This window comes from Lactuca saligna, chromosome 2 (genome assembly GCF_052625555.1).
Source record: "Lactuca saligna cultivar CGN05327 chromosome 2, ASM5262555v1, whole genome shotgun sequence".
Classification (NCBI taxonomy): domain Eukaryota; kingdom Viridiplantae; phylum Streptophyta; class Magnoliopsida; order Asterales; family Asteraceae; genus Lactuca; species Lactuca saligna.
Genome location: NC_136418.1, coordinates 145224408 through 145251530, shown reverse-complemented (window position 1 = coordinate 145251530; position 27123 = coordinate 145224408). Strand labels below are relative to the sequence as shown.

General features: G+C 31.6%; 1 protein-coding gene and 1 long non-coding RNA gene across 2 annotated transcripts; both read right to left on the bottom strand.

Moving 5' to 3' along the window:
* Positions 1-714: 714 nt before the first annotated feature.
* On the bottom strand, positions 715-2895 carry LOC145029186 (transcription factor bHLH18-like). Its single transcript, XM_078977789.1, has 4 exons — positions 2806-2895; positions 2072-2560; positions 1356-1745; positions 715-899 (listed from the first exon to the last, which is right to left on the bottom strand). The coding sequence occupies exons 1-4, from the start codon at positions 2806-2808 to the stop codon at positions 825-827; spliced, it is 957 nt and encodes a 318-aa protein (XP_078833915.1). The 5' UTR covers positions 2809-2895; the 3' UTR covers positions 715-824.
* Positions 2896-12390: 9495 nt separating this feature from the next.
* On the bottom strand, positions 12391-19466 carry LOC145031957 (uncharacterized). Its single transcript, XR_013677056.1, has 3 exons — positions 18877-19466; positions 15196-17851; positions 12391-15107 (listed from the first exon to the last, which is right to left on the bottom strand). It is a non-coding gene; the product is annotated as an uncharacterized LOC145031957 (long non-coding RNA).
* Positions 19467-27123: the final 7657 nt, after the last annotated feature.

Genomic DNA, 27123 nt, shown 5'->3' with positions numbered 1-27123 from the left:
GATAAAGCAATGCACAAAAACTCTAATAAATCTGGCTTAGTCTGACTTTGTTTGGTATACCTATCAGGTCAAACGGCGAATCAGATTCCCTAACTCAACATGAATTGGATTCAAATATGTGTTAATACTTATTCTTTCCGTTGCCCAGTTTGTGGGACAAAGATTAAGACATGAGTATGTATTTTTGTTTGTGTTCGGTTATGAAGGAACTATGGTCAAAGGTAAAGTTATGCTAAATATTGTAGCCGGTCAAACCGGTGTATCAACCCTCATACATATTGCCACAATTACTTCTGACTCTAGCCTCTTGCTAGCTATGTTGTAATTATAGTGAAATATCTTTTTGCTTCTTGCTGTTGATATAAAAACATCAAATTTATGGTATGGGAATTCGATCAAATACCTATAGAAATATCATTTTTGTTAGATTTGGTGGATTCTTTAAACACTAGTTAATAAATGATGGTTAGATGCTCTCATGGTCACTATTGCATGGATGGTTTGGATGTATTTGGGGTAATGTTATATTCAATGTAGATCGGACATAGAAAGGCGTCATTATATATTCAATGAGATTGCCATTATATTCTATTCTTGGATTTCAAGTAGATCTAAATTGTTGTTCAATATACGTTTTATTATTAAAAAGAAAACAAGTTCGGAAAGCCAATGTCCCAAAATCTTGCTGAATGTAAACTAATCTATCAAACCCATTTAAAAATTATACAACATTATATGTAACAAATAATTAATACAAGATAAAAGGAGGGTACATCAAAGGAGGGTCAGATGTAGCGTAAATTTTTAGCTTAATTAAGTACATGTCAATGAAAATTACAAAGAGCTGATTGTAGGCATTTCACAAAATACCTCCTGGTTATGACCATCTGATCACTCATCTGCAAAAGACACCAAGAAAATCATAACCCAAAATTTTAACCATAGGTTATATAAATTAAGAAACTAACCGAGAATATGTTCATCTAAACTATTATTTCCAATATATAGGTGTTCCATAAGATAGCAAATTAAAGAAAGCAATAAAACGACACAAAGAATTAACATTGTTCAGTGGATGTGACCTAAGTCCACCAATAAGAACTAAATAACTATTCTTATACCAGATTGTTTCAAAACGATTACAACTGAATCCTTAATTACCGATAATTATAACCATAAATCTAACAACCATATATAGGCCGAATCCATAGGGTTACTCCAAACACTTATCCCTTTGAGAATCGCCATTAATTAAGGTTTTCTTCACTTTGTTATTGTTTTGTTTACTAAAATTCGAGTCACATAATTAACAATATATACGTTTCATAGTAATTAACCATATACTAATCACATACCTGAGCAGTGATTGTAACTAGATTGGTAGTGTTGGAGAAGGGAAGAATGCCGCAACAAATGTTGGTAATATGAAGTCTCTCCATCTCCGTTAAAGTTTTTAAAACTATCGACGAACTTTTCCCACAGTAGATTCTTAAAAGTATGTTTCGTCCAGAAATTCTTGCTTTGATCTCAGGGTCATTATTAGTGCCGCTGCTAGGGAAGTCTTCCATTTCATGGGAAGAAGCTCCATGGTCTCCATGATTAACATAAAGCTTGGATCTCGTTATGGAAACATTTGATTCATGGATGTTATCTTTTCCACTAATTGTTCCTTCTAGTTCCTTCACACGGGTTTGAAGTTGTATTATGTACTTACTTGCATCTTCCAACACAGTAGCCTTCTCCATCTAAGATAATGGGTAATTAGCAACAATACATACAAAATGAGATGGTCATCCTGGATAATATTAGCTGAAATATAAACCTACTTTTAATTTTACATTGTGTCAAGATTAGTGAATCTGTATACATGATATATGATCCCTAAGTTGCATTCATAAATAACAAATTGGTTTGGAGTTTGCTGATAATAAGGTAATAAGTCATTTATCTTTCCGAGGTAGCTAGCTGAGTTTATTGTGGCTATAAATTAGGGTATATATATGTAACTTTGTTCAATCTAAATTTCTTTCCATATTGAAACTAAAGCGTGCAATAGTATGTAACTTTGTACCTTTTTAACTCCAGGAAGGAGAGCAGACAAGGACATGAAGCGTTGAGCCAACTTCTCTCTTCTCTTTCTCTCTGACAAGACATGTTCTTGAGCTTGTCTATGGTTTCTTCTTGTCGTCTGAACCCTTCTGGTTAGCTCAATAGATCCAAGAAATTCATTGAGACTTGTTTCCTCTTTAGGCGTCATTACGTCAGGGTAATTGAATTTGGATCCTCCATATGGTTTAATATCTTCTGGTGATGTAGGGTTTCCAAAAGATATAGTGAAAGTGCTGGATAAGGAAGCGTAGTTTGGGGGAAAAGGGTTACTTTCAGCTGCCTTATGATCTTCTTTTTGGTCTAGATCTCCATTAATGGAGGCTAGTGGAATAGACTGGTTTACTGAGATCAAATTGGGATGATCTTTGAAGCTTTCTGATGAAAATGAATCAGTATAATAAGAACATGTTTGTTGATGCTGTTTCATGATGTGACAAGGCTCTTCCATTTCCTATCATGCAACGTAGAAACATTTCAGAAAAAATAAAAATAAAAATAGTTTTGATATAACGGGTTATCGCGAGTTGAAGGGTAGATTAATGAATTTGTCATATTAACAAAGACAATCATATCTATCTAGGTAATTCTTCCACAAGTTGTATTGTAAAGATCAGACATGTTTGAACATATTCGCATAAGAAAATTGAAGTGAATCGAAGAATTGCGGAAGAAAAAAGGATGGATCTAAGCTGATACCATGTTATCGTTAGGTCAGAATTGAAAGAGAATTGGCTGAATCTTTGTTTTCATTGACTAAGAATAAGAAAGGGGAAAGCGTCAGTGCTAAGCTAGGCTGTTGAGTTACAAAATGACAATAATGCCCTTCTATGATAAATTACGAAAGTAGCCTTTGGCATTGGTAAAGGTAATCAAGAAATCACATCTACATCAATTAAGAACTCACTGTTGAAGTTAATTGATAGTTTAAGCTCAAATACTCTCGATGTTATTGCTAGCTTCCCGCTAGCGTTTTCCTAATGTTATTGTTGCTGTTAAAATAATAATAATAATAATAATAATAATAATAATAATAATAATAATAATAAATTAAAAAGAAAAAAAAAGCTCTTGAACCAACAAAAAAAAATATTGAATTTAATATATATTTATGGGATTGTTTTTAGTGTTTGGAAAATATCACATTGTGGGTACCCAGGATATTTATTGATTACGAGGAAAGTACTTTTATTTCGACTAACGACATGCATGGTTATAGTACGTAGTTTCTGCCTTCGCGATCCAATCAATTCTTGTTGATGATCTCTCCGAAACTTTTGCATATGATCACGTGGTACGTGAAAAACTTTATCTTTTCTTTTTATTCCTTTTGTAGATATATTATTATTTATTTCATTTTATTGGTTACTCAACAAAATCTTTATCGTTATTAATGAAGTTTACCAATTAGCTTGATTGTTTTTAGTTGTTGTAACATTGATTTTAAGGATCTTTATAGATTTTTGTAGATTTTAAGGGGATATGAATGTCATTTTGTCTTTTTTAGAACAGATTCTAAAGCTTCTTTTTTACGTCAAGTACTACCAAAATAATAGAACAGGAATAATTAATAACTGAAGTGTTTATCATTAATGATGAAAAAAGAATAATAATGATGAAATCAAATTGTAGATTGACTGGATGCAGTTAATTGTGTATATATATATATATATATATATATATATATATATATATATATATATATATATATATATATATATATATATGGGAAAAGTGAATATACCCTTAAGGATATATAAGCTTAGGTACTCAAACTTACTATACTATATCGTTTTGTATCATATATATACATTGTAATTGTCCAATGTTCTTATAATTCAACTTCTAACTTGATTTACCTCCAAAATTTTTATCAATTTCACATTTATATTCCTCTTACATAATTTTCATTTTTAACTATAATATATAGCCTATTAGGTGTTCGGCAAAAAGACGTGATAAAATTTTGAAACTAATTCAAGTCAATAGTTGAAGTTTAAGAACATTATAATGAATATATTAAACAAAATGGCGTATTATAATGAGTTTGGGTACCTAAGCTTATATACCCTTAAGGGTATATTCACTTTTCCATATATATATATATATATATATATATATATATATATATATATATATATATATATATATATATATATATATATATATTGTGTAATGGAAACATTAACCACGATATTATATCACATTTATAAAATCACAGTTTCATGTTTTTATTTAGTTGCTATAAAAAAAAACCACATTAGAAGTTTATTATCTCAATAAGTTGTTCTCATATCCATATGTGGCTTGTTCACTAGAAGCATATATATTTTGTCTCGCAACAAATAATTCCATCGATTTTTGCTCCTCCATAGGTGTGTATATATTATTAATTCACAGGCGATAGACTTAGCTGTCTAGAATTGGTTCTATGGTACGTATTTAAACCCTGAGGTGTGTTGGACTCATTAGTAAATAAAAAACAAATTGGTATCTAATACATCTACATTATAATGCAAGAGAAATATATTAACATAGCTAGAAAGGGTTTTTGAAGGCTATATATTGTACCAGTTATTTCTAAATCAAGAACTAGCAACTCTTACCAGGTCAGGCTGCCATACGGTGGATGGAATATCCATTATAACTGTCTTTGTCTTATCTTGATAGCTTTATATTACACACGGCAATGATATGAAGTTTCTGCAACAAAGAGACACTAGCTCGTTAGATAGATCGATGTACAAAGTTCTAAGCAAATAAGCATTTTTATGATTATTTGTGCCTTTTACAATAATGATTTCTGTGTTCATCCAACTTAACAAAGTTAATTATTATCCATTGAGAAATCTGTTTGGTTTACTTAGATCCAAGGTTGTAGAACTCGTTACTCGGTACTTATTCGGCCGACTACTGAGTAACGAGTACTCATGAGTACTTGGGGAGTACTCGGATTCGGTAGTTCACATAGAAATATTTTTAGGGAACTTATATATGTTAAAATAATAAATTAAAATCTTAAACTGATTGAAATATATAATAAAATTAAGTACATGTGAATACATAAAAATTGAAACACACATAATGATCTAACTTCGTGAATAATTACTAAAAATTCAAGATATATATAATAATAATGACATTTATATATTAAACAATAAATCGTTAAATATATTATACATATTAATCACCGAGTTGATCAGGTTTTACAACTCTGCTCAGTTCAGTAAGATACCGATCGGGATGTACTCGGAATTCTGTAACTCGCATCGGTAAGGGACCGAGTAGCGAGTACTCTGAGAAGTAATCGGCAAACTCGGCGAGTTTTATAACACTATTTAGACCAGTAATTAACATGCACGCTTCCTTAAAAGAATGTGCTATATATATGAGATAAAAATGTTCATGACTTGTGAGTAAATGTGAGTAAATGCTTTAGCAACTTAATAATAAAAACATTGTGATCAGGCACAACTCAATGAAAATATGAAAACAATATCTATGCTATTTACTAAAGTAAAGTTTCACAATTCAAAAGTCAGGATTATAACATGCCAACACATTTTTTGGAAAATATATATTTCAATATATAAGCATGTTCCAAAATTAATCATATATATGCAAAAATCTTTTATATCTTATGTCAACAGTGGTCTCACTGAATGCATGACAAGCTGCTGAAGGATATTGGTGGGCTTATGAAGGTATTAACAATCTTAGTGACCATACTATCAACAATAAAATGTCCAAATATTTCCTGTTTATGCTGCGCTGCAGAATATTTTTTGGAAACATCATTAATTAATTATGCTTTCTCTATTGGATCAGAAGTATGAATCGTATTTTGATTTCAGATAAACAAACCTAGATTTCACAGATCAGTCTTCAACTGGTTAAAAATTAGAAGAATTGGTGTCTTTAATTTTCAAAAATGTAGCCACCAGAAAAGGGAATGTATCAATTACATGTATCTCGAGCTAGCTACATGGTAGCCTTTTATCTAAAACGTTCTTCTTGCTGTTCAAAAAAAAAAAAAAAAAAAAAACCTAGATTTCAAATACTTCACTTCCAACTTGAATTGTAAACTAACTTCAAATGTTCTAATACTTTTTTTACAGTTTAGATAAATAAGAAAAAACTCAGATCCAGTTTAGGACACCATATATTGGTTTGATGTCCGATGTTATATTTTGGATTATACAAACACACACACACATAGGTAGATATTCAAAAGTACACTAATTTACTAGAAATGAAGTTATTCGCTTACAGGTTCAAAGCAAACTTAGTTATACTTATGAAAACGAAATTGCATGCTCAATCAGTGTTCTTGTTAAAATGGAAAATAAATCAAAATGTCTCAATAACTTCTGATATCGGCAAATATGCAAAATAACTAAAATTCTATAATTAGATCATCTTTTCTAATCCAAAAAAATTCCTAGATTTAGATCCAAATAACTCAAACTAATTAGTCGCAAAAGAGTTCCAGACTTTATGTTTTGACAAACGATATTGAAGAGACAAGTTTTACAAAACTGAAAATATTATTCTCTCACAATTTAAACACTTTGCAAGATTAAAAATGATGTCTTTCTGCAAACACAAAAACCAAAATAAGGAATGATTATATAAGAAACTATATATGTAGAAGCCTCATCGATTTCTGAACTCGATCAGTGACGTGGGATCTAATCCCAATTTGATATAAGTTCCATGAAACTAGCTAGTGAGGAACTTGTTCAAAATACATACCTGTACGTTTACTTTGACCTATTCAAAGAACCAATTATGCTCCTCGCATAGATCGTTAGCAGAAGTCTCGAAGTTTCATAAATGTATTGTGTTCATTATTGAAACAACCAAGTGATTTGATAGGTTTTTACAAATAAGCAAGAATTCCAGAAAGAAATTTGAGGGAAAAGGAGATTCGACTACGTACCTTAGCAAAAGCTTTAATTATCGATATTTTCTTTTGCTCCCGAATAGCAAATATTTGCGATTTTAGTCTCATGTATTTATTTATAGCTAACACAAGGGTCTTCAGTCAATTAGTCTTCAGTCTTCACGAAGAACCAAGAGCGCTGCAGGGTTTTCATGATATTATATGGTAATTAATGATTTAAAATACTATATATTCAGGTCGGATGTATGAGAAATATCATGTTAGCTTAACTTAAATTACACTATTAGGAAAGGTGGACGGTTAGAGCATTTTAGGTTTTTTTTTATAACTTATTATTTTATTACTATTTTTTATTTTTATTATTATTTTTTTAATAAGCACTTACTTTCACAACTTATACATATAATCTTTTCTATTTTAACAATATTTTAATCTAGCCTTTTCGTTATAACTTATAATTATAAATTAGTTTTAAATGTTTTTTATTTCTTTACTATTTAATTATTTTTATTAAATATTAATAACATCCTATTCATAAAATATAATTTTTATGACGATAATATAATATTTTTAATATTTTTATTTTATATTTTAACTATAACATAATTACTGTTTGTGTTTTACTTACATAAATAATGAACCGATATTTATATATTCTTATTCAATAATTATTTTTGTTAAAAAATAAACTAATTAAATAAAAAAATTATAAAACATTTTAGAAAGATAAGAATAAACTAGTTAAATTCATCAAAAAAGCTATTTAACAAGCTTAACCATTGGAGTAATATTTTCTATAGAGGTCAAAATTAATGGAATTGTGATGAGACACTTATTTATAATGTAATCACTAGAGATGCTCTTACTTTAGAAATTATAATGGTGATTTTAGTATCATCACGTGATATTTTATATAATTGGAAATGACATATAAGCTAAGGACTTATTGTATGTAGTTAACTAATATTGTTCAAAATACTAAAAAAAAAAATACATCAACCATCATTGTCATAATCATCTTCTCCTTCTTCTTCTTCTTCTTCTCCTCCTCCTTCTTCTTCCATCATTTCGACAAATTGTTGAGAGGTATTTGTTTGTGTGTTATAGTTGAATAGAAATGTAAGAAGTGGTGGTGGTTGAAAATTCTAAATACATGCCGCCAATGATCCATTATATTGTTGTAAATGTTCTTGCATTTGTTGTGCATCAAATTGGGATTGAGATTGGGGTTGAAATTGAGATGATTTGGAAGTGGAAGGCCGTTCATTTGGAATTAAACTGAAATTGGAGGTTGGTCTCCTACTCACCCCGCGAGCATGTCCACATCTCGTCCTAAGGGCACGTTCTAAACATTCTTCCTTGTTTACTTCTCTGTCTTCCCCAACCTCGTTTTGCATTTTCTCATATTCCTTTTGAATTTTCTCATAAAATAAAGTAAACAATTAACATACATTAATTAAACAAACAACTAAACTTAAACATTAAAATAATAATATTTCTTAAATAAGAAACTGTAATTAATAATAATATATTTAAACAACACATTCATTTCGTTTATCATTTACCCAGTCTTTTTCTGCTCGACTTGTACACCAACCTGAACCTTCTTTGTAGCGCATTTGTCTCCAACCCTCAATATGATGCGAGTTGATTCCCATTTTTTCCTATAATAAGTGAAAAAACAATAAATATATTCATACAAATGTTAATAAAAATTTTAAATAATACTAGTGTATTTTATTACCTTTAAATGACATCGTTGAGCATAAGGTCTACATCCGTGAGCACTTGTGTGCGGAAGTTTTGACCTAGTAACTTTATTTTGGATTGACGTGCGTTTGTATTCCTCGGTAAAAAACAATAAATCAATCATATCATTCCAAGCTTCGGCGGTCCAATCAGGTGGTGAATATCTTCTTGCCCTTTCCAAATTATGATACCCACCAACTCTATCAAAATGTTTTTTTATCTGATACTTGGACTCTCGATAAGCTCTTTGCATATCTGCTTGGATACCCACTTGAAGGGGTTCCCATAAGTTTGTTCCCTGATATCTATTAATATCAAAAAAAAAAGTCTGCAAAAAGAAAAATATATTTGATTAGTAAAAAATATTTAATAAGCGTACAATTCCATACATATAAAATATATTGTATATTTACCTCTAGTTCGGGATATAAATCATCTTTGTAATTAGTAGGAACACGACGCCAAGTATGATAATGCAACGATACCTGTAATCTCACTAGTTTTGAGATCAGTCTAACAAACATTTGCCTTTTGTCCCCTATAAATCGATACGTCCACTCGGAGATATCAATTGTCAAATCCAAAGGCCTATACTTGTTTTTTTTCATACTCATCGTACAAATTTAAGTTTCTCCATTTGCCACGCACATTCACATTCACAGTCTTCGCTTGTGCTATATTTATATATGTAATTGGAAATTTAGAAATTTAAAACCTTAATATTTCTAATACTTAAAAATTTCATATAACTTACAAGATTGGCAACCCGATGGTACACCACGTGCAACCCTGTGTGGAGGTCTATTCCCACCGTCTCCTCTGTGTCCCCTCGTGACTTCTGCCATCTATTTAACAAATATTATAAACATTCAAAATATATAATAAAGCTACAAATAAGCAACATTTCAAAATTTAACAAACATTCAGGATATATAATAACAATACCATACCGTCAATCAGATTCATCACTAGAATAATATACATGTACAACATCATCATCACTATCCTAGTTTTCATTATTTATTTCTTCATCTGAAGAGTATGTATCATCAGCGTCACCGTCATTGAAATTGTTTACTACAAACCAATGCAATGGTTTTTTTGGCCTATTTACAAAGTTCAGCGATTTTCTTAGCCAACATTGTTCGATATTGTGATGAGAACATAGAAAATTGCCTTTTTGGAAGGTCGGGATCATCATTTCTATCAGCACTGTTGAATTTAGTTTGCATACCCTCATGATATATAGACTAGAATATCAAAGCTTCGTTTGCAACATAACCCTCTGCTATTGAACCTTCTGGTTTGACTTTGTTTCTGACATAATTTTTATGTTTTTTCATATATCTTTCAAAAGGATACATACATCTCATGTATACAGGCCCTCCAAGAATGGCTTCATTAGGTAAATGAAGAATAAGATGAATCATTATGTCGAAAAATGTTGGAGGATATATCAACTCAAGATTGCATAAGATCTTCACCAATTTTGTTCTGGCATTTCTCATGTCGTTAACATCTAATGACCGCTCACAATTTTTTTTACAGAACGTACACAGGTCAATGATTGTTCTTGAAACATTTGCTGGGAGACATGCTCGAACCCCTATATGTAGCAATCATTGCATGAGGATGTAATGATCGTGAGACTTCAACCCAACCAAATTTGATTCAGTATCATTAACCTTCTTCTTAAAGTTCGATCCAAAACCATCAGGTAGTCTCACTCCTTTAATGAATTAACAGAAACGTTGTCGATCAATTGGTTTGAAAGAGTAAGAAGCATTTAGGAGTATTCCTTTCTTCTAGTTTTCTTCCTTGTTGTGTTTCTTCATCTTCTTAACTTTTTCTTTTGACCATTGATCTCGTCTAATGCTGTAACACCTGTAGATCCGGGCTAGTCAATTTAGAGACGATAAGCATCAAAAATGACTTTTTGATAGAAGATTATTTAGAATCATTACTCTTACCTAAGTTTTAGTATATGTTACAAGGATTCCGTACATATAAAGAACGCCGAAATCTGAGTTATAACGAAGAAGTTATGACATGTCGAAGTTTCGCGACAGAACCGACACGACACAGCGCGATGTAAATAGTGAATTTAGTTAGAGAGATATTTAGCCTGAGTGATCTAAACGAATGTTGTAGAGTTCGTTAAACCGAGAAAGTGCATAAAAAGAACACCCAAATCTGACATTGTATGAGGAAGTTATGATTTTTCGAAGTTTCGGCTTAATAGTGTACAACTCGAAGTTTGAATATCAGATCGAGCGATATTTAGCCGAAACAATCTAAACGAGAATTGAAGATCTCGTTGATAGTAGTCCAACGGTGAAAAGACAGACAAAAACGGATGACAAATGAAGAAGTTATGAGTTTATAACGGAGTTTTCCTGTTCCGGCCTACTAAAAATAATATAGTAAAAATAATGTCAAAATTAGCCAACGGAATCTAAATGAGAGTTGTAGAGCATAGTCTCACCTACGCGTGGATATAAAGAACGTCGAAAACGGAGCTCACATGTGAAAGTTATGAATTTATGAAGTTTGGGGCTTGAACCCCAAGGTTGTGTTAGAGCTCACGAGGTAAGCATATGTAGCTCACGAGGCGAGCATTAGTTGCTCACGAGGTGACCAAATGATGGACGTCTTGCGGGGCAAGTGGCCATGATGAACGCAATGACGTATCGAGCTCACGAGGTGAGCATATGTAGCTCACGAGGTGAACATATGTGGCTCACGAGGTGAACCCAAAAAATTCACCCTATAAATAAAATTCAAGGGGCAGTCGAGTTTAGTTGCTCATCTCTTACTCTCCTACTCCCGATACACTCTCTAAGCCCTATTTTAACTCCTGAAGCCCCGATATCATCCCGAGACCTGAAGCGAGTCCCGAAGCCTGAAGATCCCGAGAATTGAAATTCCCGAGCCGAAGCTCTGCCTGCGAGAATCCGGTTTTTGTGAAGATCTTCCAGATCTACCGAAGAATACTACTTTTACAAGTCGTAGTGCTGTCCGAGAATCGTCTAATCAAGTGAGTGTATAGTCACTTTCATCTTACACATAGATATGAAGTATTTTATAAAATACGTGTTATGTGTATATATTGTTGTTTATATGTGTGAGTGTATAGTTACTTTCTTCTAACACATAAATATGTAGTATTTGCTATTAAATACGTGCTATGTGTTATGTATTGTTTGTTTATTTGAGATGGGTGTGGAATAGATGTTTTATACATGTTTTAATGATTTAAACCGTATATGTATTTTATATCTACAAATATGTTGGATAGAACATGGGTAGATGAAATACCTGGTGACTATGAGACGTAGTGCCTATTGTGTAAACCCTGGTGACTATGTGACGTAGTGCCTGTTGTATAAACCCTGGTAACTATGAGACGTAGTGCCTATTGTGTAAACCCTGGTGATGATGCGATTTCGTGCCTATTCAGTAAGCCTTGGTGATGATGCGACTTCGTGCCTATTCAAATCATATGATTGAAGTCACTACCAAGAAGTCACAACATGAAATTGGAGAAACTAGGGTTCTAGCCACAACTGGCTAGAACAAGATCACAAGTTTAAAAGATGGAAACAATGTGCAATTACAACTTACAAATACTAGAAATAATGTTTCCAAATGATTACTGATTAAACCCTTGCAAAAACCATCGAAATCCCCTCACAAAATGCGCTTTGATATGATGTGTGTTCCCCCAATGACCCAAATCCTGAGATATGAAAAATAGGAAAAAAAACTGCCAAAAGGCAGTTTTTGGGACGAACACGGCCCGTGTCAAAATAGAGCAAATCAACACAGGTCATGTTGAATGGAAAATGGTCTTCAATCCTCAATTCCAACTCCAAAGTTTGATGCTCATAACTGCTCAGCAAGGCCAACACGGCCCGTGTCAAATTAGGCTAAGCTGACATGAGTCGTGTTCCGTGAAGTCAACAGCTCCCATTCTGGTCAACACGGCCCGTGCCCATCCTGCACTGTAAATCCAAAACGGGTCGTGTATTCCTCTATCATCGGGTCCAAACTCGATTTTTTCAACTTTTCCGTTCTTCTCACCAATGCTTCCCGACACCTCTTAAAGCATGTTCCAACCTCCGGTTTACCTGAAAAAGACATTAAAGTGTGCAAATCATGTTGTTCTAGACACTAACATGGATATGATGAAATGCAAGACAAATGAAGAACAATTATGCTAAACAGATGCATAAAAAAGGGACTAAAAGATGTGAAAAAAGGTGCATAAAATGCACCTAACAGCCGCAAAGAAAACTCATGCATTCCTGAGCACATAAATCTGATGAAAACTTGCTATGTATCCTCGTGTCGGCCAAGTCCTGAACCTAAGCCTCGCATACTCGATCCGTAAATCCCTATGAACTATTCTTCCAACACCATAAACTCGAATATATCGATGATCCTGCAAGCAAAATGCCTAGTTCTCCCCACTTAGGATTCGAACTATCACTACTGGCATTGCAAATAAACCATATCTTAAACTGTGTCAACCAGGTACATACCATCCCTGACTCTTGGAATGTATAACACAACGCAAGAGGATATTCTAGATAAAGACCAAGAAACTCAAGGAGATTTCGATTCTTAGATAGATACTTCAGAAACTTCCAATCATAACCACCTCTAACATCAAGAATCCCATGTAGATATAGAAGAAATAATTCTGACAGTTCATTCATAACACTGATTCTCTACATAGCGACAATTGGATTACCACTTACTTTGTCCACAAATCCCCAACCATCAATTCACCGCGAGGATCATTCATATATACAAGGGGCATCACTCTCTTAGTCGGGATACATCGAGACAACAAAATTTGTCGCTCCCGATTCACTTCCCCGATCACCTGAAACCATCTTCTAGCACCTGACCTGCCTGAATCCAAAGAAATTATACCCTTGATCTCATCTCAAGGCAACCATACCATAAGAATACTCTTGTGTATTCCGACACTGCCATACTGCCGCCCAAAAACCGCAACTATCTAGCCCCATGATGGGTCTACATCCCAACTCTGTAAATCACATGTTTGCTCTCACTTTCCTCCAAATGTGGAAAGATTGAAGAACAAATCCACTGTAGTCGATTGTGACATTTGAATCCATCTACCAATCACTCAACCTCCTGATGCGATCATCGAGTCGTTCATAACGATCGCTTCATTCTTAAGTCTCACGACTCAACTGGCACTACCTTGAGTAAGGCCCTTGAGACCTCAAAATCAACTTTTTTACCTACGTCTGCACCATTCAAGCCGAACCTGACATGACCACTAAGGTCCAAACAATCACCAAACCCATCCTCAGCCTGAACAATCATAACAAAAAGATCAACAGATACGGAAACACAACTATTAATCATGGTATCAACCATACTATCTACCATCAACCATCTCCTTAGAATCGTCGTGACTTCCATCAATTCGATTACAGATCTTACGCTTCCAGTAGTACGGGCCTAATACTACCTTCCACACCTATCCATACTTTCCTCAAGAATCACCATGAATCCTCTACGTAACAAATCATGTTGATACTCCCAAAACCAGCTAAACAGCATACTACCTACTCCAAAGTACTCTTTAGGCTCTCTTAGGGTCCCCACGCCACTCATGAAACTTCCACCAACCCTGTAGATGCTCATGCATGCTAATCATACATAATGCTAGATTCCATAGACAATTGAATACATGATTCTACGCTAAGCCCACAACCAGACAAGGAACATGAAATAAGGCTAGATAAAACATTCCCAGACTATAAATCTTAGTTATGTACAACTATTATGTACACACTAAGCAACTACAATAATGATGTCAATTCCATATAACATACAAGAAATTCTCTTAGGTTGTTAGGCATCAAACATCAGGAAATTCTATCATGCAATCCCCGAAGATCCCTAAACTAATACTAGCATGTTGTTCTATCATAATCATCATAACACTATGGACATCTTGAGGTATACTTTCTTGCTCCGGATGATCATACACATCTCATCCTTCCTTGGTTACTTTTGAAAATAATTTGAAAACCTTTACAAATCCTTAGTTTGAGTTTGGATTTACATGAATGCTTATCAAATTCTCTCAAACCAGGGCTCTAATACAAACTTGTAACATCCGAAAAATCAAGGAAAAACTTTCATTCTTAAAACCATTTTAATGAATTCATAAATATTTCAAAACTTTGTTCCAAAAGCCATAATCGTTAATTATAGTATCCCAAAATCATTTATCAATAAAATATCCAAGGATGATGTGCACAATCGCGTCTTCTCCTTGCCCGATCATCTGATGTACCTGAAACCATGAAATCAAATTGTAAGGCAAAGCTTAGTGAGTTCCCTCGAAGTACCACACATAACCATACATATAACATCATGCATACATGAGCCTTTAGCTTGACTGGACCACCTCATAGACAGGCCTACAACCCATCTGGACCGCTCTTCGAGCCTTTAGCCTCATTGGACTGCCTCATTAGGCCTACAACCTATCCGGATTGCTCTCGGGCCTTTGGCTTGACTGGACCGCCTCACAGGGATTACAGTCTATCCGGACCGCCCCAGTTATCTTGGCCTTCAACACAAAGCAGGACCGCCTCAACCGAAAAATAACAATAACGTGTCAACATATACAATAACACTCATTAGAAAGCAAATACATGTAATCATATAGATCTACCAATCTATCACAAATCGTGTAACATACGGGTAATGATACACATCTATCAATCTATCATAGATCGTGTAACATACGGCTAATGATACACATCTACCAATCTATCACATATCCAGTAAACACATGAAAATATATACAAATCTACCAGTCTATCATCTAACCAACATAACATCATCCAATATACCAGGATACATAATCTAGTGGGCTGGTATTGGTACCTTCGATCCATAAATACAACGAGGAAAACTCACTTGTATCACAAAGCAGACTAAAACCTTGCTCAATGTCGCGTCGACCACAACTAACAGATGTCACTGCTAAGGATGGGTGTTAAACACCTCCTATCAATGCACACAAGGAAAACCATAAGTCTACCTTCTAAAAATAGAAATTTGACCAAAAGTCAACAAAAAATGTTGACTTTAGGCAACCACCATGTCGTGGCCCTCATTGGCTACGTCGTGGCCCTCATACAACTAGACATACGAGAAATTCCTCATTGTCACACAGTGGTGATCTATGGCCATGTCGTGGGCACTAGGTTTCTAGCAGCTTAAAGGATTAAGCCGCTTTCCTCAATTCCAAGAGCTCCAAAGCTTAGATATGGTCTATTCTATGGTCTAAATGGATAAAGTTTCCAACTTTATCCATTAAGACTCCCAAGCAGATCAAGATCTTTAACCCTAAGTCCAAATAAATCCAAATACCACAATGTCTTTACCGTTAATCCCTTAATATGAAAAGTCCTTAATCCAATTACTTTAGAAGGGTTTTGTAATACCAGATCCATCATAAAGATGGAAGATTTATAGACATGTATGTCCAATACATGTCTATAATCGATTTTAGGTCAAAATGAGCTCTAAAGATCAAAACTCAAGAAAATGATGAGAACTTTCACCAAGGAGTAGATATACAACATATGATGCTCTTGGGACTCATGAAAGTCATAAAGTTGCCAAGCCAACTTTATGAGTTCCTTCCTTTCAAACTTGATCAGACATGAAGGACATAGCACAATATTCAAGATCTAGCCACTTTAAGCCATAAAGCAAGGAACTTGGACACTTATATTGGTCTAGAGATGTCGAAAATAGATCTTCATTTCAACCAAGAAGCACCACAGTCCTTTCCAATGCCTCTTCGTTCTTCACAAGCAACCAAGCTCACCAAAATGGAATCACAACTCTCAAGGAGGAATTAGGGTTAGGGATTTTGAAACTTGAGGGTGATGGAGGTTGATAAGGAACCCTAAAAATGACTTATAGGGGTTTAAATATGAAGAAAACCCTAAAAGAATCATGGGCTTGGGCTAGGACAACTGCCATACCGTGGAAACCTTTGGTCACGCCGTGGCGATCCAATAACATACGCGATCCATTAAACAATTTCCATGTCATGGCCCTTCTTAGCCACGTCGTGCTACATGATTTCATCCAAAGCTTCATCTTTGGTCCCTGATAAAAGTAATCTTAACTAGTCTGGAACATGGGTGTTATAGTAGCTATTGTTTATTTGTCACCATGTAATGCTTTATCAATTAAATATACAAACTATTAATGGTTATTTAGTAATAGGTGAACGAGTTCACCAAATGGGTACTATTCCCTTGAATGACAATCTTACCCTGGTGATTGTACTTGAATTTACAGTTATGCTAAATGCAAAAAACAACTACAATGAATGTAGGATGGTATAATGAACAATAAATAAGTTTGTATGTGTTTGTATAATTGGAACAAATGAATGATATATGTACAAAAATAAATGAATTTCATAGTGCAATGCTATAACTGGATTGAATTTGGTTATCTAAAAAAAGAGTATTACGTATTCCATAGAAGTAGCTCCCATCGTTAATTGAAACATATAGATAGCCAACAAAATTCTATATTTTACGGTTAATAGTTATTGGGAAATAATTCTTATTTTATGTGAACAAATTACAAAATGATGATATAGAAGAAAGTAAAAATAAAAAAATTCTATTACACCGGTTCATCGTCCACCGGACGTGTATAACAATAGTTGGAACTATTATGATAATTTATGACATCGTGGATTCGATCCTTATTTGTCTTAACTATCTAGTATCTTTGTAACACCTATCTTGTATACATTAGAATGCTATGGTTTATAAAACATTTTTTGTTAATGGGGTCCATTTATAAAATATGGTCCCGAAATATTCTCCTTGCATTTACAAATACATTTGTAAAAATATTCCTTCGGGTATTACAACCGATACAATAAACCACAGTAAAGCTACAAGGATACTTACTTCATGGAAGTTATGCCAAATTTTTATCCACTGGCTCTTTGCTATCTGTCTCCACTCAACTCTCTAGGTTGTATCCTGATACCTGTAATACATGGTATTTCAAACAAAATACGTAAGACAAAATTGTCTCGTACGCTACATGGATTTAGACACAAAATCATTTGATAAAACCAAACATGCATTTATAAACATCAGGCAAAACATGTCCTCACTCAATACAATTCTTTCGGGCCTTCCTGATTCTCAACTATATGTTGAATCTAATGTCAATAAGGACCACCTCAAATTGGGTTAGTCACATAAGTGACAACACTTGTCTCATAAAGTGACAATAATATACACCCCTAATTGGGTTGGTCACATGAAGTAACAAGAAAATACTAATATTGTAAGTACAATTCCTTAATATTTTTGAATAACCCATATAACAATTTGTAGCTATCTAACGATTACTCATAAAAGAGTTCATTTATCCAAAATCATTTATCTTTCAAAACCATTTACTTACTCTTTTAGAAAAATAGTTCCTTTATTTTCTAGATAAAACTTATTTCTTTTGAAACTAGAAACTTTCACAAATTATTTTCAAACATTTCATAGAAAACATTGCTAATATGCCATGTATCCCAAATGGGAAAATCCACATGTACCCACCTGGTCAGTTAGTGAAGACTAACTTCTAGCCTCACATTATCTCTTAGCTTAAACACTGGTCCAACCTATCTAGACAAATACCAAGTTCCACGAAACTTGTATCAAGACACTTAGGAACTTATTTATTTATATATATTATAGTGATCTTTTCCTGATCACTAAGACAACTGGGTAACCATTTGTTACCAAATTACTAAGCTCATCAAAACCATTACCAAATGGCTTAACTCTGTAAGTCAATAGTCCAATCTTACGGTAAAAAATCTTGTAAATTAGGGTTTACAACCATTGTTACCCAATCGAGAGTTCCACCACATAAACTCTTTATTAGTTTTACCAATTAGTTCATAATAAAACCATATTACGAACTTTAAATACTATATCGGGTTATCAGCCCTTTATGACTTAATACTTACATAAATAAAATTACATATTAACAAATTGAGAGAATACCTTAGCCCAAACGACAATCGTGCCCTTGCTAAAAGGCCTCACGACCTCTTTCTCAAAGTTGTAATCATTGCTCCTCGAATTAAAAGCTTGTCTTTGACGTCGGTATCCAGATAATCAAAGCTCGTACCAATTTTCTAACCTTTTGAGAGCACAATCTCTTCAAAACCTTCGACTTTCACCCCTTTCATGCATATTGTTCTTGGGGAAGCTTTAGTATCAGATGGGGTTAAATAATACGACTTAAGCATTTTTTTTTGCAAAGTTGGTTAGGATGCATTGCATCCTTCTAAAAGGTGCACCGTGTTTTCGCAATAAATTATTTCATTTTCGAATGGGGTAACTTCTTTATACGAACTAGGATTTTGACAAACTTTACATCCATGGAACACGTCTCGGAGTGTACTACAACTTTATTTTAACAAAAATTTTCTATAAACTTATTAATTGTCTCTTATAATACAATAGGTACAAGGATATACATATTACATTTTCAAAAACTTTGACATTTCACTACTTGAGTTTACCATTGAATGTATTTAGACCAAATATATTCTATAACAAATAGTTTGAGATATTTGGATCGTTACAACTTTAAGATTATTTTTATACACACAAAAAACTATGATCGTAGCTATTATATATATATATATATATATATATATATATATATATATATATATATATATATATATATATATATATATATATATATATATATATAAAGGTGTGATACTATTATAGGTAAAAAGTAAAATACATGCTATTATAGATAAAAACTAAAGTATTTTGCTATTAAGGATAAAAATGTAAGTATACTTTTTTATTGGAAAGAATAATACAATATGTTGCTATTATGGATAACAATGAGGTATGTTGCTTTTATATATACAAAATAAAGTATATTGCGATTATTAGATAAAGTTAAAGACGAAGTATGTTGCATTATAGATAGAAAATATAAATATATTGTATGTAGTGGTAAAATGAATATAATACGTTTGTTTATTTTATGTATAAAACTAAAGTGTTTCTATTATTGGATGAAAAATAAAGTGTTTTTCTATTATGGAATAATAAAAATATAGTGCATTTGTGTGACAACATATGTTGCTATTATGGATATAAAATGATATTATGTTTTTGTCGCGGATAAAAAATGTAAGTACATTCCTTATATTGGTAAAATAAAGTAAAGAATAATGTTATTAGAGATTAAAAATATTGTATGTTGCTATAATGGATAACGAATGTTAATATATAGTTTGTTTTACTAATTGTATAATGTTTGTTTACTAATTATATATGTTTGTCTTAACATTCTTTTCGGTACCGGAGCTGTAAACCTAAATGGAAATGGAACCGAAATAACAGAAGATATGCAAGACCAAATTGCAAAGGAAAATGAAATGGAATGAAAGGGTGAGAAGAGATGCAAGTGTAAACAACTTATGAGACGAATGGGTAACCCTTCGGACAATCCACCAAATTCATGCTAGTTTTTTTATGATTGTTGTTTTAAATATTTGTTAAACTTATTTTAATTATATATGTGGTTTAGACATTTGTTAAAACTTATATTGTATTAGACGATTTTTAAATTGCAATTGACCGATGTATTACCGGCGGAAAATATTGCCCTAAAAATTGTCACTAAATGATTGCAAAAGTAACATCCGTTAGTAAAATATCCGTCAAAAACAACCAAAAGTAGCGTTCTTCTTCGGTCAGTAAAAGTATTTGTTGTTATCTTTTTGGAAATAGTCAAAACATTAAGGCATTAGAAAAAGCATATGATGGTATGCCATCGAAAATACGTCGATGACTACTAACGGAATTTTATGTCGGTAAATTGTCAAACAATCCATCGGAAATCTGTTAGAAATGTTTACTTAAGCTATATTTTTCGGTGGAATTTTTTCTATCGGGATTATATTGGTAACAAACTTCTACTACGGAATTGATGGTTGAAAATCCATCTTTTTTTTTTTAGTAGTGTTAGGTGTAGTTTCTTTTTGACTTAATGCACTTAATATATAAAATACTTAATAAATTCAGATATATATAGTTTATTTTTTACGTAATATTAACAACATATCTTTATAGGTTAAATTGAGAAAGAGGTGTCCTTAACATTAAGTGATATATATATATCCTAAACTACCCCTTTCACAAATCACATGCATGTCCTTAATTAAAAGTAGTTAATCCTTTTTACAATTATGTTATTTTGTTAATCTACCCTTCGTTATCTGTATTTTCTTGTAATCTTGTTCTATAATTTATTTAACTAAATTCTTATACATTTTGTTTTGAATAAATGCTATTTTGTTAATGTTTTGTCTGATTCTAAAAATTGAAGCTTTTCAAAAGAAATTAAAAATATATATTTTTAAATATATATTAACGTTGGTCAATATGAATGTTTTGTTTGATAAAAAACGGATATGTTTTATTTCGATATAAACCCAAAATTCGAAGTACAAAATCAAATTAAAACCAAAAAGATTTATTTTCTGAATTTATTTTTAATATTTTCTGTCAATTTAAATAGTCTATCCTGCTATTTATTTATTTATTATAATTTATAACAATTAATTAATAAATGATATAGTCATTTAATCATATTCAGGGAGTGCATTCAGTTCAGAAGAAAACATTATTTATACTAACAACATTTTATTAATTCAGTTATCATTACAATTCAGCATGTATAAATTTAGAACTTAACCAGAAAAAAAAAAAAAAAAGAACCGTAACCAGTTAGACTTATATTTAATTAAAAAACGACATCATTTTTAGAAAAACGCATCATTTAAGCATCAGTTAATGTTATAAGTTGTAGAATGATGACAAGTGTAATTTCACGGTATTTAGATTCAAATTCAGCGACCAACACCAATAGGGATAAGTTTTGTTTTAGTTTATCTTTAGAAGATCGTGGTACAAGAAGTACGTACTTTAGCTAAATTTAAGAAAACAGGAAATGAAAAGGTCTAAGGAGAGAGTGAAGAACCTTTCTTTTCAGCCTCAACAACTTACCCCATTGCCATGCAGGGATTCATATATATGCATACATGAACATCATGACCTGATCCCTACAAATTGGACATGGGTGGCAAGTCATCCTTGGCTGAGATGAAAGACCCTTTACTTCGCCTTACACCAGACTTCCATTACTTCTTTCAATACATAATACATTCTACATGTTCTTTGTTTACACACACAATAGCTATATATATAGTATAGTATACTAGACCTTTGACAGCGAGCCGAATATATTTTCCATGGTTGAATTGCATGGATTCGCATGAGTCGATCTATATCATGGATTGCAACATGTCGAGAATCTCAATTGTGGATAATTGGTTCTCTATTGTATCTCAGCTTCACAAGTTGTTCATAGAATCAGATTCTCCAAGCATTTGACTTGTGTAGATGCCAAGATTATTTTAGAATCCTGAGTAAATTGTTATCGAGAAATAAGAATAAATATGTTCTCTATACTACAATCTGGATATCGATTAAACCACATGAACCAAGAACAATGGAAATGGCAAGTATCTATCAATGATCAAAGAATAAGAATGTTACGACTTTGATCAAATTATTCAATATCTAGCATGCTATATATAATTAAGAATCCCGACGAACTGATTGTTAAGGTTGAATCAATCAATCACTAGTGAATATATTCACTAATCTCCTGATAAGACGCGAATATAATTTTTGCGCAAGAAAACAATTGTAAAGAATTTTTGCGCAAGAAAACAAATATAAGCATGATCATCATGCATGGATTGTCTGCGGTCTATAAATAGTGATGATCTGAACACCAATTAAGAATATAGAATTGCATGAAAATAGGTAGGAATGCGGAGGGAAGGTTTACGATGAAGAAAAGAGTCTGTTTTAGTAGCCAGGGTGTCTTGCCGCTGGCTTTATATACAACATATTAGCATATCAAGCAAGCAGCAAGCGTCCTTGTCTAATATGGCTAGTCTTATTTCCCATCGTAGGACTTCATCAATCCTTGGTGTTTTAACGAAATGGTTGGAACACCAATAACTTTTTATAATATATGGTGATTATAAAATTACAAAATGCTTTATAGGTGGAGATACCAGGAGTAGCCGAGATATACTAGGTGTCCGAGTGATCTATCTCCTACACTTCAGCCAACCGACTACAAGTGATCAATCTCCTTACTGTAAGTTCACTTTTAATCCTTTATGTGTTGTTCTCAGTATATTAGCTTAGTGCCACTCGGATATATATATATATATATATATATATATATATATATATATATATATATATATATGTTCAGGTTAATTTGAGAGCATTCTAATTTTGTGAGACCGTGATACTGAATTTAAAAATAATTTTAAAATACAAAATAAATGAAAAAATCAAAAAAAAAAAAATTTAAATATTATTTTCGGAACTAGAATTAACTAAAAAAAATATAAAAAAACCCGTTTTTTTTTAAAAAATACGTGAAATATTCTAATAGAATATTACACTAACATATTTTAAAAAATAAATTTAAAATGCAAAATAAATGGAAAAATCTAAAAATTCTTTTTTTTTTTTTTTTAATATTATTTTTGGATTTGAATTAACTAAAAAAAATAACAAAAAATCTTTTTTTTTTTTGAAAAATACGTGAAATACTCTAATAGAATATTACACTGTACATATATTCTAAAAAATAATTTTAAAATGCAAAATAAATGGAAAAATTCAAAAATTCTTTTTTTAAATATTATTTTCGAAACTTGAATTAACTAAAAAAAATAAAAAAATAAATAAAAAATAAATAAAAAAAATATGTCTCACGGTCTAACAAAATTAGGTAGTCTCACATGAACCTAACCATATATATATATATATATATATATATATATATATATATATATATATATATATATATATATATATATATATATATATAGGATCAGGATTAAATGTGAACTCCAAATATTGTGTTAATGTGTGACCAAATAATAATAATTGTATTAAAAAAAATTAATGGTTATGATTTTTGGGTGCATTGTATATATATATATATATATATATATATATATATATATATATATATATAGTTGAGATCGGATGAGAAGTCATAGTTTTCTGAAAACTTAAGAACTGAAGGTGGAACGTTGAATCAAAATCAAATCGTTAAGGGCATGATCGTCATCATACCAATCCCACTTAATTTTTTGTATTATTGGAAATATTAATAAAAAGCTCTCAAATTAACATTATAAAACAAAATTTTGGAATTTATTAAAAAAAATAATTTTTGTTTTTTTAAACTGCAGATTTTTTTAACTTTTTTGAAAAGCATAAAGTTTTAAAAAGTTTGAATTTTTTTTTTCAAAAAACTGCAATTTTTCCAAAAAAACTGTAATTTATTTGAAAAAAAAATGCACTTTTTTTGAAAAAAAAACTGTATTTAAAAAAAATGAATTATTTTTTTATAAAATGATAATTTAAAAAAATGTAATTTTTTCTAAAAAAACTGCAATTTTTTTTAATAAGGCTGCATTTTTAAAAAAATATATAAATTTTTAAAAATCAATAAATTTATATTAAAAAAACTAGAATATTTAAAAAATTACCCTATTGTTTTAACAAAAAAATCAACATTTTATGTGCATTTATTTCATTTTTTTTTTTGAAATGAATATATGCATATTTCTTATATTATAATATTAAGTAAATCATAAAAAATCTCATTTTTATTAATCAATCTGTAAACATAATAGTACAAGTATTTTATTCGATACAAAACAAAATATAAAAAATAAAAAATGTTACGAAGATTCACAATGTTATCATTTCATCATATCAAGATTTTCATATATATATATATATATATATATATATATATATATATATATATATATATATATATATATATATATATATATATTCAATTTATCACTTTTCAGCTGTTCAATATCTACCACAAATTCTTCAAAATCCACAACAAAATTAAAAAAATCTGATTAATGCAAGAACATTCACAAAAATACACATGCATGTATCATATAAGATTTACATATGATTCATATGTGAATTACATGTGATTTACATGTGAATGACATTTAATGCATATGCGAGTTACATGTTATTTACATGTGAATCACATGTAATTCTTATGTGATTTACTTTTAATCTACATGTGAATCACATGTAATTCATATGCAAATCACTTGTGATTCATATATAACTCATATGCGATTCACTTGTGATTTAGATGTCAATTACATGTGAATTACATGTGATTCATATGTGAATCACTTGTGATTTACATGTGAATCACTTGTGATTTATATGGGATTAACTTTTGATTTATATGTGAATCACTTGTGACTCACATATGAATCACTTGTGATTCACATGTGAATCACTTGTGATTTACATGTTATTTACATGTGAGTCACATGAAATTCATATGTGATTCACTTATGATTTATATGTGATCCATATGTGAATTACAAGTGATTTTTTTTATAACGATATGAGATTTGCTGAATTCCAAAACACAAATTCAAAAATAGAATACTAAAGAAGTAGATGGTGATTATTAGTGCACTTCATAATTAGTTTATGTCCAAAAAATAATATAAATATTAGAATGTTTGTAAAGATTCTTCATTTTTTTAAATAAAAAGATTATAATAATAATATTCACGTACCTTGGTTGTTGTGCTTCTATTTACATTATCATTTATCAAACTCATCATCTACTCTAGGGTTTAATTGCAACAATCAATTATACAAGTTCTGTATAATCATTTGCATTATCATTTTCAGGTGAATCGGTTATTAAGTTAGCACTTGAGATATTTTCAAGTTCTGTACGATCAATTGCATCAATTATAGGGCGCACTGGACTTGAGATGATCATTGAATCAACACCAAACTTGTTTGATGGTGTTTTACTAGTGATGGATACTGTTATTTCTGAAGTAGCATCCTAAAAAAAATTAAATGACATCAAGATCACATACTAAGATAACAGACAAGTGATGATATCGTCACATCAACAAGATGAAATTTAAATACTTGCTTCTCCTATACATATCACACTACCGAAACAAGAAAAAAAGGAATCTATAGATTTCCAGTTACAATTGGTCAATTAGATCTAGCAAAAAGAGAAACTAAACAAGTCTGAGATATGAAAAAGAAAATAGGCTTAAAAAGTTACTCAATTTCCATTCAATGCTAGGTAACATTCAGAACAAGTTCACCAATTTAACCAATCGCATAGAACATATACGACATAACAACCAATTAACTAGAAATTCAAGAAATGTCAACCAATTCTGAGATCTGAATCAAAACTATAAGTTAATCAGTAAAAGAAGTACAGTACGAGCTAGGGTTTGAAAAGAAGGTCGTTCAGATCTAGAAATGCACATGAAAAGCAATCAAGTTGAAACCCGAGGTTGCCACTCCTGCAAAGCAACTAAACAGTTGTTATCACTTATGAACCAACGATTCATCAATGTGATTGAGGAGTTGAGGGATATAAACGTGAATGAGGAAATGAGGTCTATAAACGTTACCTTGCAATGAATTTGCATCAAAAAATCTTCAACACCTAAACATGAGATGAAATTGAGATCTCAATCCGAGATGCTTTCGAAATTTCGATGGAGTCATGTCGGAGAATCCAGTGACGCCATGGATAAGTCGACATATCAAGCTTTTGATGACGATTTATGTGGCGGAGGTTAGTTTTGAAGAGAGTGAACCTGTAATCGTCTTCTTCCTACGACACATATGATTAACCAAAGTGATGCTCCTCCATGTTCAACAATTGGTGTCACACCCCCAAACCGGAACGGCGGAAACGTTCGGGGGCGGATGACTTCATGTGGTAACGTAACAAATGAATACATAGTAAAGAAAGCATTACAACCATCATATATATAATTGAAAGTTTACATTGTAAAAAGGGTACATGTTCAAAAACAATTACAATATGATGCCAAAAATATGAATTTTAACTAGCGTCGTAGCGTCCCTTCTTCAAGAAGTTGTTTGGTATCTGCAATTACTGAGTCCCTAGGACATACAAGTAGTTTTGAAAGAGTATATCAGCATTTAAGCTGGCGAGTTTCATAAGTATTAAATGATAATGTTTGTATGAACTAAAATGAAATGGTTTGTTTTTGTTTATTGGTTCCTAGAAAATCCCATATTTTCTACTGGTATAAACGTAGCCTT